We start from the raw sequence: 12,654 nt of genomic DNA on the forward strand, positions 1-12,654 counted from the left end.
TTAGGAAAAAATTGAAAAACGTCTCTATTAAACGTATGACTGCTGAATTTTGTTAATTTTCTATATCTTGCTTTGTTTGTAAAAAAAAGAGTTCGAAATGTTCTGTGACTTGCTGTTTCGTTATTCGCATTTTAGCTTTTTCATTGTGTTAACTTAGGACGTCCTGCCTGCGGTTTACTACCTTGGGATCTACTCCTGGATACTTACTCACAATGTACATTTCTGGTTCTAATAAAGAAACATTGATCGATTGATTGATTGATTGATTGATCAACGCTATCGCCAGTGTAATCATTAGCACCCGCTGCTTCGCATCTACTCATGGTTGCGTTTAGCGGGAGATGGTGTAATGTTTTCTCAGCGTTTGTTACAGTTGCTTCTAATAGCATCCCCTATACTTTCGTTGGCAATATTGCCTTAGTTCTCGTTATGATTGTGTCTAGCAAAGGAATGCGAGCCCTTAAAATTTCAACTTCTTTCCTGACTAATGTTAGGTGACATTTGGTGCAACCTTTTCGCTTACGGATATTCAAACCTATTCTTCACCCGCATTTTGGGAGACTAATTCTGGCTGTTGCCCTCAGGCTCATCAAAGTTTGAGACCTCTGTTCAAAGTGGATGTACTTTTGCTCCCACGCACCCATCTGAATCAATTTCTATGCTTGACAAGACATCTAAGACTTTCGAGTTTACAAGGTGAGCGCTGTACACTGCCAACGCTAAGGAAAGTACAGCGTTGTCGGGTGGTGAAGTTTATTCCATAACGCAACACTGTCGCAGTCCACGTGACGTGTACGTGGTTGCTCGAAGAAGGGCTGCCATCACAAGTGTACGCAGGTCTTTTCGCAACTAGCCATCGTGTCGAAACGGTTTGATCCAATGAGGCAGCGTCTGTGTCTCAGCGTGTGGCTGGAGGCCTTGACGCATCGCACGCTGCCCTGAGCTCGCATATCGGCGAAGTATGGGTACTTAAGTTGTTGTAGCGTACACGTGACTGCAACAGGCGAGTGGCACGGGCGCTGCGCACTGACCGAAGCGTTACGACGGTGTTCAAGCGGAAGGCAAGCCCTTTCGCACTGCCAGCGAGAGTGGTAGACACCACGGCCCGTGGAAGGGCACTTGCTGTGTGAGAAGTTCCATGCTGTGCACGCGGAGCCATTGTAGTACCACCACGTTTCCGCAACATCTTGCCTGCAGAGTAAGTGAGCTGGTATTTGTGAGCGCTCATGATATGTAGTCGCCTTGTGAAAGGCTGTAGTATCATAGAAGTTGAGCCATCTATTTCAGTAATTTTAGTATAAGATGCAATAAAGCTGCTTTTAGGGTCAACAGCGAAAGGAGCCAGTAATGGAAAGCAAGGACAATTGCTGACGCCGCTGTGGTGTTCTTAAAAAAAACTCGTTTTGACGAGTTGAACGTGAACGTTGATGGTTTACTTTACTTGAGAATCCACAGTATTATTCAGCCCGAGCAACGCTAATTCAACTACACTCGGCGACAACTTTTTAACGTTTTGTGGCAGCACAGCCAAAGCTACGTGGGCGCAGCCTGTGCAGATGTGTTACTACGATAAGTAGTCGGTTTTCATGTGATTTCGGTTTCAGATTCACAAGCGTGTCAAACCTGGATTTTATCGTGCGACCACCATACAATAAATCTTACATTTATTTGGGAGGAATAGTATAAAATGTTAATTTTTATGGGAACGAACAGGACGGCTCTTTGAAATGCTGAGATTTACTTCAGAAAAAAAAGTAGCGGATGATTGAAAAAAACGCAAAACCAAAAAGCCATTTCCCAAATTCTATAGCATACTTAGTCAGCATCATTGTTTTTCTTCCTTTAGAGACGCAAGAACTTTGTACAGACGCTCGCCTTATTCTTTAGGGGACGCGAAGGCAACAAGGGGAAGCAGGAATCTTTGCACCGATCGGTCATGAGCGGGTGTCTGACGTTCGTATATCCAAGCGGGTGAACCGCAATCTTTACTCGGCCAAGAACGCTGTTTTTGCAAAGTCAAACGACTCCCTCTGTAGACGACGACGGGAGCGGTATTACGGCTCGCGGTCTTCAGCGTTATTGTGTGAGAAAAATTAAGCAGCTGAAACACCGACCACGTGTGCAACGCAATTTAGAAAAAATGGTCATTGGTTTTACGTACAGTTTCCAATAACACTTTTTTCTTCCAAACAGCTGGTGTTGCTGAAGACTGGTAGGTCGCCGGTGTCACTTACAAGGCAACTATTGCGATTAGAGTCCCACCACTTTCGCTAAATTTATTACTGGGACACAACTTCTCGCTGATTGCATGCACGAGAAGCAAAATATTTTACGACTCACCACTGTCATCGTTTCTCCCTGCTCTATGAATACAGGTCACCTATTGAACACTCACTGATGCGCGCTCACAAGCTTCAATGTGAACTTGCTACAACCGAGCGACGCCATCGTTCTTTACCGGGGCATGCAGAGAAAAAGCGAAATGGCACCAAAAAACCGAAAAACTGGAAACAGTCTAAAAAACACAAAAAACAATAAAAACATATGCGGGTGATGATTCCTATCTTTAATGCGAAGAATCTTCAACATGATATTTACATCGTTTGTTTTATATTTTCCATCGTGCTACGAAGCATTCAATTGTTAGCACTCGTGGACTGCTTTCACATCCGTAGTTAAAAAGGCCGTGCTTGGGTGTCATAGCATTGACTGTGCTGCCACAGAAGTTGTCGTCGTGTATAAACAGCAATAAATTTATTTTGTCGCTCTGATGTACGACTGAGGTGTCTTATGGCGAAATACGTCAGTAAAAAACAGCGCTTGTTTGTGTACGTTACTTTTAGTCCTCAGTCTAGGTCACACTGCCCACAGAAAAATTATCAAACAATGAAGCTACATGTTTCACTTCGCCTTGGAGAGGACTACCGGCTAAATGATAAGGATATAGCTTGCGGCACTATGCTAATGAAGAATCACTGAGTGTTTTCAATTATTCTGTTTTGTATGAAAAGGAGCTGTCCATGGGGACTCAATGTCTTTCTTTCTTTGCAGGAAATCACGGTAAAGGTGTTTAAACACACCTGTCATAATGTGAGTTACACTTATTGTTGGCCATCCCTCAATGTCATGACCTTAAGGAACAAACAGAAATGGTTGGCCTTTCTTCCCGTAAAAAAATCGACTGGAAGTTTCCCGCACTGAATTACCATGTGGAGGATCCCATGACGACCTGGGAGGAAGCTAAATATTTGCCAGAGGACTACGAGCGTGTGGCTCTTGAAATCGCTGTTACTTCATAAAACTGGGAAAAGTTATCCCTTTGTGAATTACAAGTGCCTACCGGGTACAAGTGCCGAAGAGGGCTTTCTCGTAGCAGCGGTCGTGAGGACTCCCTTTCCCCTCATGCACGCAGCTAGCAAGGCAGCTCCCGAGGTTCGGGAAGCGGTTCGAGCCGAGGTTGCATAGGTGTACCCTGTCTGCTTCCGTGGAGCGGCAGGCGTGCGTCGAGGCGCTGTAGTAGAACTCTCTCACTGCAGAGGTGCAGTAGGTGTAGAAGTGGCTACTGCACTCGTGCGGAAGCTGTCGAAAAAAGCGGCAGCAACATTGGACACTAAGAAGAAAATTGGCCACGTATCTGAGTGCTTCACTGCAAACGACGTCAAATGACGACTGGCTGCTTCCAGACGTATTTTTTGTGCATGGCGTCGCATCTTCAGTGCCCTGAAAGAAACACTAGGCTCTTTAGAATTACGCGTCTATGTATTTTCTAGAAGATGACACAAATTAATATGTATTGATGTTGGGCTTATGATTTGCCTAATAACTTCTTGTTGATCAGCAATGCTCGCAAGTATGACCCCAGTCACCTGTTCAGGATCACTGGGCGTTCAGCAACTCTTCAATTTATGGTGGGTAGCTAAATCTTGCGACGGACAGACAGACAGACGGACAGACAGACAGACAGACAGACAGACGCACGGATGGACAGACAGACAGACAGGCAGGCAGGCAGGCAGGCAGGCAGGCAGGCAGGCAGGCAGGCAGGCAGGCAGGCAGGCAGTGAGAAAGATGGACCAGAACTTCTGTGTTCAAGTATGCGGACAAAGACTTTCGTCTTTAGGAAAGATGGGAAAATTACCTATTTCTGTTCTTTGTAAGTTTTTGCCTGCCAAGTACCTACAGCTGAAACCACTTATAACGAGACTGAAGTGCCACAAAAAGTTCATAGAACAGATATCTGCTACGAATGAATTGCGCGAACAAGAAAACTAAGTAGTGGGATGACAGGCTGTCGCAAGAAAACTATAACATCAGATAGGATACGCCAACAGACTGTGATAAGGATGACAAAGCTGTCTATTTGTCGGGCTTGTTTAAAGTTTAGAATGCCTTCTAGCCACATAGAGTATGATAATAATCCAGGAGGATGTTGTGTATTATTGCCATCTGCGTCCTGTTGTATGGGGACAGCAAACAGCTCTACCATAGTTGAGTACAATGTACTCAAAAAGCACTTTTTCTAAGCACGCGTTCGAAGCTTCGGGCACTGAAAGTCTTCGAAGCCTTAAGGTTTACAACGACAGCTGTATATGACTATGAAAAACGAAACAAAAAACATTCGGCATCGGTGTCAGAAGTTGTCTCCATTGGATGTACTATCAGCTACGTCATTCTCAGCGTCATACCTAAGCGCGCACGGCGCCATTGGCTGCACTGTGAGTGACGTCATTTATCGGGTCGCAGGCATGGTGCCGACCACGCGTGCGCCAGTTTTTACTGAGAGCTTGTAGCTGGGTAAGCCACTGACAACTCGAAGAGCGCGGACACATGAAACGTAAACGAACTCCCAATCAGCGTGTAATGGTGCAGCCGAGCACACAAACAGGCCTGGGAGGCCAAGTGCCAGCAGCAAATGCGTACCGCATATGCGGCAGCCTTCAAAGCCACACTAAATCACGAACGGAAATGCAGGTGTCGGAACGATTCCTGCAAACCACGCAGCCGAGCCATCTCGCAATGTGAAACGCTTAAAACAACGCTCGCCGAATAGGTGGTGTTTTGGGCACAACAGCGTTGCGGTAGCACGTTTGGTGGGCCGGAGGGAAAGCCCACTTTCGGCGGAATTTCTCCAGTGGAACTTTGGCTTCGGCTGCGACGTTTGAGATCACCGGTGGTTCGAGAGAAACCACTGTGATTTACCAATTTGGAACCTATTGAACCACTCATTACAATCTTCCATCACCGTTATTGTGCTAGGCACGTTGTGCGTCATGTGAAATAATCACTGTAGGAAACTCAAGCCATACCTGTGCCTAGCCTCATTAAGAAGCACGAACATACAGCCAATAATTGTGAAAGGCTTCAGTGCATCTTCGGGTTGAACCTGCTGCTAAACACTGGGGCCACAGGTTTCGGCTTTCACTTGTTAATTTTTTGTATTCAGTGTATTGGTGGTGTTTTTTCATTTAAACTGCATGTTTGAACTGAAGCCACCACTACCCCCGCGATGGAACAGATTTTAAAAGTTGAATTTGCCGCATTGCTGCATTAGGTTTGCTGTGAAAAAAAACTGCAAATTTGAAGGGACACTTTGGCACGTCAAAAGTGTGCTTGGTGATTAGACTGTTGGGATTTAGCCTTTTCGTCGTTCTTTTGAAGCGTTTTGTGCTCTACTACCTTTCGAACCCGACATCTTGCAGCCGAAATTCACTGTTACAACCAGTAGTGCAGATATTGTGCATTGCTGTAAGCGGATTATTTCACTTTACGAAAATACTAAAGTTAATGGTACAGCAGGTTCTCATTGTGATACATAAAGAATGTAGTCACGCAAACCATATGATTATGAACTCGTTTGACCGTAACTGAAAATGCTCTTTGGAGAGTCACGTCTCAAATGGCAGCCAGAGCATTCGATTCCCGGGCGTCCCGCTTTGACCTCGGGTACCTTAAACCCGAAGGCGGATATATGCTCACATTCAAATATAATAGGCTCTATTACAAGGATAGGCATTATCAATACCTACCTTACGCAAAGGGGCTGGAAAGCATAATGAACGCATCTTGATGAGACTATTCACCAATACATTATTGTGCCCAGAAATGCCGCAACATCTCTACTTTTACTTCACACTGGGTAGGTGGCTGACACATACCACATTGTTTTGGCTTTCAAGCTCCACTATGCTCTTCCTCCCAACCCTCACCCAAACCGGGAGCACTGGGAGGTGGTCCTGCTCGGCTGCTTGGACCTCCAGGCTCAAAGAGCCCTGGTCCGGAGGGCTAAGCTTGCGGCTGTTACCAATGGGATCCCGGAATAGGGACTGTACTTGTTGAGGAGCCTCTCAAGACCGGCACCTCTCTCTTGTTTTGAAATAAATATTTTCAATCGATTCGACGATTGCGCGAAAGAGATAGAACGTGTTAGAGAAAGCGTTATTAGTGGCAAAGATGACTCGGCATGAGGGGTAACAAGATATCCCCTGGTTGCGAAGCATTTCCTTGCATCTTGCAATCACTATTGCCGTCTATCTCGGTATCTATCTATCTATCTATCTATCTATCTATCTATCTATCTATCTATCTATCTATCTATCTATCTATCTATCTATCTATCTATCTATCTATCTATCTATCTGTCTGTCTGTCTGTCTGTCTGTCTGTCTGTCTGTCTGTCTGTCTGTCTGTCTGTCTGTCTGTCTGTCTGTCTGCCTATCTATCTATCTATCTATCTATCTATCTATCTATCTATCTATCTATCTATCTATCTATCTATCTATCTATCTATCTATCTATCTATCTATCTATCTATCTATCTATCTATCTATCTATCTATCTATCTATCTATCTATCTATCCTGCTGCTTACGAATCAGTGCTCTCACGGTCAACCTCTTAGCATGGTGAGAACCAAAATTAGTATGGGGCGGTAAGATGATGTGACAAATATAACGCGCTGGTCAACAGATCAATAATAAGACGATTCCATCGCGTACGCCGTGAAACACTTCTCGCCAGACGGCGTCACATTCCCGTGAGCGGGTATTTTCCGCTGTTAAGTGGGCATGTGCCACAGGTGATTGAAGCTTTGTATCTACCCAGGAACGACGAGAGCACACATGAGAAGTTTTGACGTGTGAGCGTTAAAAAAACGCACATCGGCAACGTTGACCCGACCAATGCAAAGAATAAATGTCAGAGTTCTAGTGAAAATTGAGCTGAACTGTACTGCGGAGATATCAAGCATTCTACCACCGAGCCACACCATGTCTCGGAACTGTGCTTCAATGAGACCCTGACGTTCGTGAAATCTGTTGAAACCTCAGTTGTAGTTGAAGCTCTGAATATCTGATTTTATAAAGCTTACATGTGTACTCTTTTGATAGAGCCGTCACGGTGGTTTAACTTGAATTGCAGTCGGCCGCCATGCGCTGGAGTTGATTTATGCAGCTGTGTCCAGGGGCGACTATACTCGAAAGCACCAGAGCTTCATATCAGCTTATCGCTTTTGCTGTTGCTAATACTCATATTCCTGTTGGCATCTTTGTGCAAGAGCGAACAACTGGTGTTAAAAACACATAAAGCTCTACATATGTCTGTGCTTGAAACATTCATACATTGAATAATTCCTTCTTAAAGTTTTGTTATCGCCCAAATACACAAGTAATGTTCGGCACAAACCGCACCTTCAGTGTTAGTGACGGTTCGAGAAAGTAGTAGATTATTTGTCAAGAAGCGCGCAACGCAAACGTTACAGATTATTCTTAAATTTACGTGGCCACCAGCGATAACTCTGGAATATTTGATGACAGATGTATAATTGCCAACGGGCTTCGCCACTTGTCAGTTGATCGACGACCGACGCTCTGTTCACCGCTGTCAGTGCCAGCTTGTGCCGCTGTAACCTGACTTTTCATTGACTCACCGTACATCAGGCAAAGTAAGCAGTTTAATTAACGACCTGCGGTCAGTTCTCTTTGTTGCCGTAACGAACCCGTGACATCTAGTGGAGGTGCGGGCACACGTCCTTCGTATTTTGGTCAGGTGACGATACTCGACGCACATGTGCAGAGTTACATCCTCCTTCTTCACTAACATCACCAGTGACTCTCATGGATTCTTTGAAGGCATGTTGATGTCATCGCGTAGCGTTTCGTCAACTTGTTTCTTTATGGCCTTGCGTTCCCGCGACAAAACTCTGTATGGGCTCTGACAGAGTGACCTGACACTTACTTAATTTACGACTCGATGTTTTTTGCAGTAGGGGTCTGTCGAATTCTGAACGACGACAAAAGTCTGTCATTGATTTTCAGGAGCAGGCTCCTGAGGTGTTCTTGTTTGTGAGGCAGAAAGCTCAGATTAACGTCGAAAGCTGGTTGAAGGGCGTGATTCGTCGAAGTAGATGCGGCCTAATACCTCGAGGGCAAAGCTGCTATTGTTCCAATGATATTAAATTGCACTGGCATCGTTTTCGTAGCGGAACGGAATTTTCTTCAAGAAAAACGTCTCGCCCAATCGAGCCAACTACCTCAACGTAGTACCGTTGGCGTTACGTCTAGAAGTTCTAGATGCTCTGCATGATGTCCCGGAAGCTGCAAATTTTGGAGTTACCGTACGTTAGCGACGATAAAAGAAAAGTACTATTGCTCCGCCTCAATTCCACGTAAGAAGTGTGGGTTAGGTCAACCTCATTGCCAACGTAACCCACAACGTAAAAACGTGCGAGACTCTCAGTGACGGAAGACACCACATAATAGGCCAGCTGGGCTTCTGCATCCCATCGAGCCACTTCAGTTGCCTTTCCAGTAAACCGGCATAGACATACTGGGACCATTACCGACGTCTACTTCCGAAAACAAATGTATTGCCGTAGCCACTGACTTACGAATCCGACATCGTGCGGCCAGAATTCACTGTTACAACCAGTAGTGCAGCATCTGTGCATTGCTGTAAGCGTATTATTTTACTATACAAAAATAGTGAAGTTCATGGTACAGTAGGTTCTCACTGTTATACGTAAAGAATGTATTCACGAAAAAGATATGATTATGAATTGGTTTGACCGTAACTGAAAAATGCTCTCTGGAGGGTCGTGCCTCAAACGGCAGCCTGAACATTCGATCCCCGGGCGTCCCGCTTAGTACTACTACGGCTCAGAAGAAAGTACACGATACAAGCGCTGCCTAACCGCTGAAAGTTTAATGAAAAAAACGTGTCACACAAATGCAAACATGAAGGCTGAAAAAAGCTTGACACCCCCCATCAATCACTTAATCAAATATGCTGTAGATACGAAATCTTGGCATCTGTGAGAGCGATCGAAGGTTGGCTCACGCACCCGCCTCTTGTTTTTATGATTTCATACGCTTCAGCAATTTCACGGGTGTGCCGGACTCTCTGCCGTATCACCACAGTGATTTTGTTTTGTTCAACTCAGCACCGCAGCCGGCAATGGAGGGAAAGCTGCGTAGACGGTTTACCTTTCAGAGAGATAGCGTGCTTCCTTTGGTCATGGATGCCGTGGAAAAGAACTTGAGGCGTTTGTAAATGGTTGGTGTTTGGCGGGGGTTGTTGATATTTTCATGCCTTCGTATTTGTATATAAACTTTCTGCTGTCAGACATGGCTTGTGTCATGCACTTTCTTTTGTTTTTTTGTACCGTTTCGTCCACTGATCGTGGTAATTGTGTTATAAGTAGCCTATTTTTTTACTTTATTTTAGCATACAGCCGCACAAGCCTTTGCCAGACGACAGCGGACTACCCACAGAGCAATGGCCTCAGAGAGAGGCTAAACAAGACCATCGCCGACATGCTGGCCATGCACGTCCACGTCCAACACTAAACGTGGGGTGCCATTCTTCCGTACATGAACTTCTAATACAACACGGCAGTGCAGGAGAGGACAAAGAAGATGGCTTCCTACAATTTGGTCTATGTTTTTAAAGAACCCGGCTAGGACGATCGACGCCATGCTGGCAAACGTCACTGACGAGCAAAACCTTGGCGTCTCCGTCTACCTGCAGCACGCTGAAGAAGCTCGTCAACAAACCCGCCTGCGCATAGAGGATCAGCAGACGACAGGCAGTCGCCGTTACAATCTTCGATGAGCCTTCATGGAATACCAGCCCGGCGACAGCGTTTAAGTATGGACGTCGTTTACCTTCGTCATATATTCACGTCACGTGATACCAAATTTAGCATAGGTGGCGTAGCGAAACGACCGCGAGCATGCTATGAGCATGATATGTTGCCATGTTCACACATGACACGCGTGTCAGGATTATGTTTGCACCAGTCATATAATTTCGGCATCCATTGACGTCCCTTCACACTGAATTTGGTATATATGGAGCTAGGGAAACTGCCGCGAGCGCATCATGATAGGCCCAATATACTCCAATGTAGCGGTGACGCGCGCGCACGCTGGGTACAGCGACGCTACGTTAGCAAAACGCCACCTCTAAGTAGTCTGACGCCAAGCGCGACAGGTGCGACCAGCGTTCGTCGGCGCGGCCCAACAGCAACTGGTGTGAAAGGCGACATGCTGCATTTCGCGCTGATGCGTTACCCAGACAACACTGCATCTCCCTCCTTTCGTGACAGAGGGGCGCCGGACGCGCTCATAGCCGCATGCGTCAAAGCAACGCAGCGCGCACGCGCCTGCGAGTATATGGAAGAGAGACAGAAACAACATTATTTTGCAAGTACCAGGCAGAACCAGCGCCTGGCGTCGCAACGCCGGCGTGACGCATCGAAGTGAACGCCGGCGAGAACGCGCACAGCGACACGTCGAAATGTATTGGCGCCTTGACTGTGGCATGTAGCCATGTTCTCACATGACATGCATCTCCTGATTATCATGTTTGCACCAGTCACATACCTTCGTCATCCATTGACGTCACGTAATACGAGATTCAGCATGTGTGGATCTAGTGAAACAGCCACTGTGGCCTGTAGTCATATTGTGTGGCCTGTAGATAGGTAGATACACTCAACGTCACCGAAGTTCGCTAAGAAATGCTTCGCATATAAAAGAATAGAAGGGTTCCCAATAGCAGAAGAAAGACCACAATCTATATTTTTGCCTAAACGTAGGCACTATGGGGCATCTTACCGTTTTGTTCATACCAGGGCGCCGCGTGCTCGTCTTTTCCTTGGTCATCCCTCTCGTCGTTCTGGTTGCGGTTCTCTTCGGTACGGTAGGAAACGCACGCTGGCGATTCGTTACCCTCCGTGGTCTGGATGTACTCGGTGTCGGAGGCCTGGCCGCAGTCCTTGTTGCCTCCGGAGTGTTGATGTGCTTCAACGAAGCTGCAATGCCTGGGTCACCAGAGTGGAACCTGTCCACCACCCGGGGTATCTCCGACGTTCCGATATCGATGTGCGGAAGCGAGAACTCCGCCACCAAGACTAGAACGAGGAAAACGGCAAGGATCGCTGCCGTGGACGACGCGATGCAGATGTTGCGCAGCGTCGTACGCGCTGCTTTTGCATCGACGTCGTCGTCGTCTACTGACACTTCCGAGACAACCTCCGGTGGCACGAAGGGCCGGATGGTCTGGGGCCACCTGCTGCCAAGTGGCGTTGGCCATACGCAGTATGTACCATGCGCCATCGTTGTGCGTTCCGCGAACGGGTCATGACTCCAACTTTCAAATAAGGCGGTCGTAGACGAACGCATCGGCGCGCCAGTGGGTCCGTAGTACAAGGTGTTGTGGTTTCCCGGGGTGGCTTCGGCTCCGCAAGGTTGCTGTGTGGCAGGTGGAAAGGAGGTGGGAGGCTGGAGACCTGGTGCCGCAGCTTCTTCATCCGTGTGTGTGGTGTTCTCACCAACACTGGGCACGGCGAAGGAGACGTGTCGCTCTCTGGACTTTTGAGAGGAAGCTCGCAGAGAGGACTTCTGTTTTTTTGAAGACCCGACCATCTTGTATTTGAGCCGTTAGAATAATGGCTGACCTTGGTCTTGTTCCGTTTCAACTGTGGCTCACACCCACTGTGGGGGATCATTACTTCCTCTGATCCCACCCTTTGTGGGGGATTGGGCAAGTAGCCGCCGTTTAATGTAAAAGAATTAGGGTATAGGCAGTGGAAAGAAACACTGATTCGTTTCCTTTCAAATAACTGTAGTAACTTTTCAAAATACGAAAAAAAATCATACTGTCCACATGTCTGGCAAGATGTGGCATGTCGCTCGTGTCGTCGGACGTTGTAGTGCCTTCAGAAATATCGTCATATGCAACAGTACGCTTTAAAATGAAGTTTAAAGAAGCCACATTTATTACGGATAATGTTCAATTGATTCTAAGCTCGAAATATCTCGCTCTTTCTCTATCCCCGGTGAATACGAATAGTAAAAACAAGTTGTGTACTTAGCGTGTCAAAAGAATAAATTGAATGAGCACTAATATTGCACAAACATAGCCCTTATACGAAGCAGTTGCTTCTTGAGGAATCTCTAAGAGAGGTGTAAAAAATTATAAAGGCTTTGGAGCGCTATACGCACTCAGATAAGAGTACAGTGAACCAGAATTCTGTACTGGCACAGAAAAAAACAAACAAAACAGAAAGAAAGGAAGAAAAAACATTGAAGAGCGATAGGCAGTCTCGGAATTAATAGGTGTTAAATAATTAACAGTTTAGAGTTTGCTCAGAAAA

General features: G+C 46.2%; 1 protein-coding gene across 1 annotated transcript; it reads right to left on the reverse strand.

The window, feature by feature from the left end:
* Window positions 1-736: 736 nt before the first annotated feature.
* Window positions 737-11,954, reverse strand: LOC142764797 (uncharacterized). The gene is made up of 3 exons (XM_075865330.1): window positions 11,114-11,954; window positions 3,341-3,579; window positions 737-1,191 (listed from the first exon to the last, which is right to left on the reverse strand). The coding sequence occupies exons 1-3, from the start codon at window positions 11,921-11,923 to the stop codon at window positions 822-824; spliced, it is 1,419 nt and encodes a 472-aa protein (XP_075721445.1). The 5' UTR covers window positions 11,924-11,954; the 3' UTR covers window positions 737-821.
* Between the last annotated feature and the right edge of the window lie 700 nt (window positions 11,955-12,654).

This window comes from Rhipicephalus microplus, chromosome 6, assembly GCF_043290135.1.
Source record: "Rhipicephalus microplus isolate Deutch F79 chromosome 6, USDA_Rmic, whole genome shotgun sequence".
Lineage (NCBI taxonomy): Eukaryota > Metazoa > Arthropoda > Arachnida > Ixodida > Ixodidae > Rhipicephalus > Rhipicephalus microplus.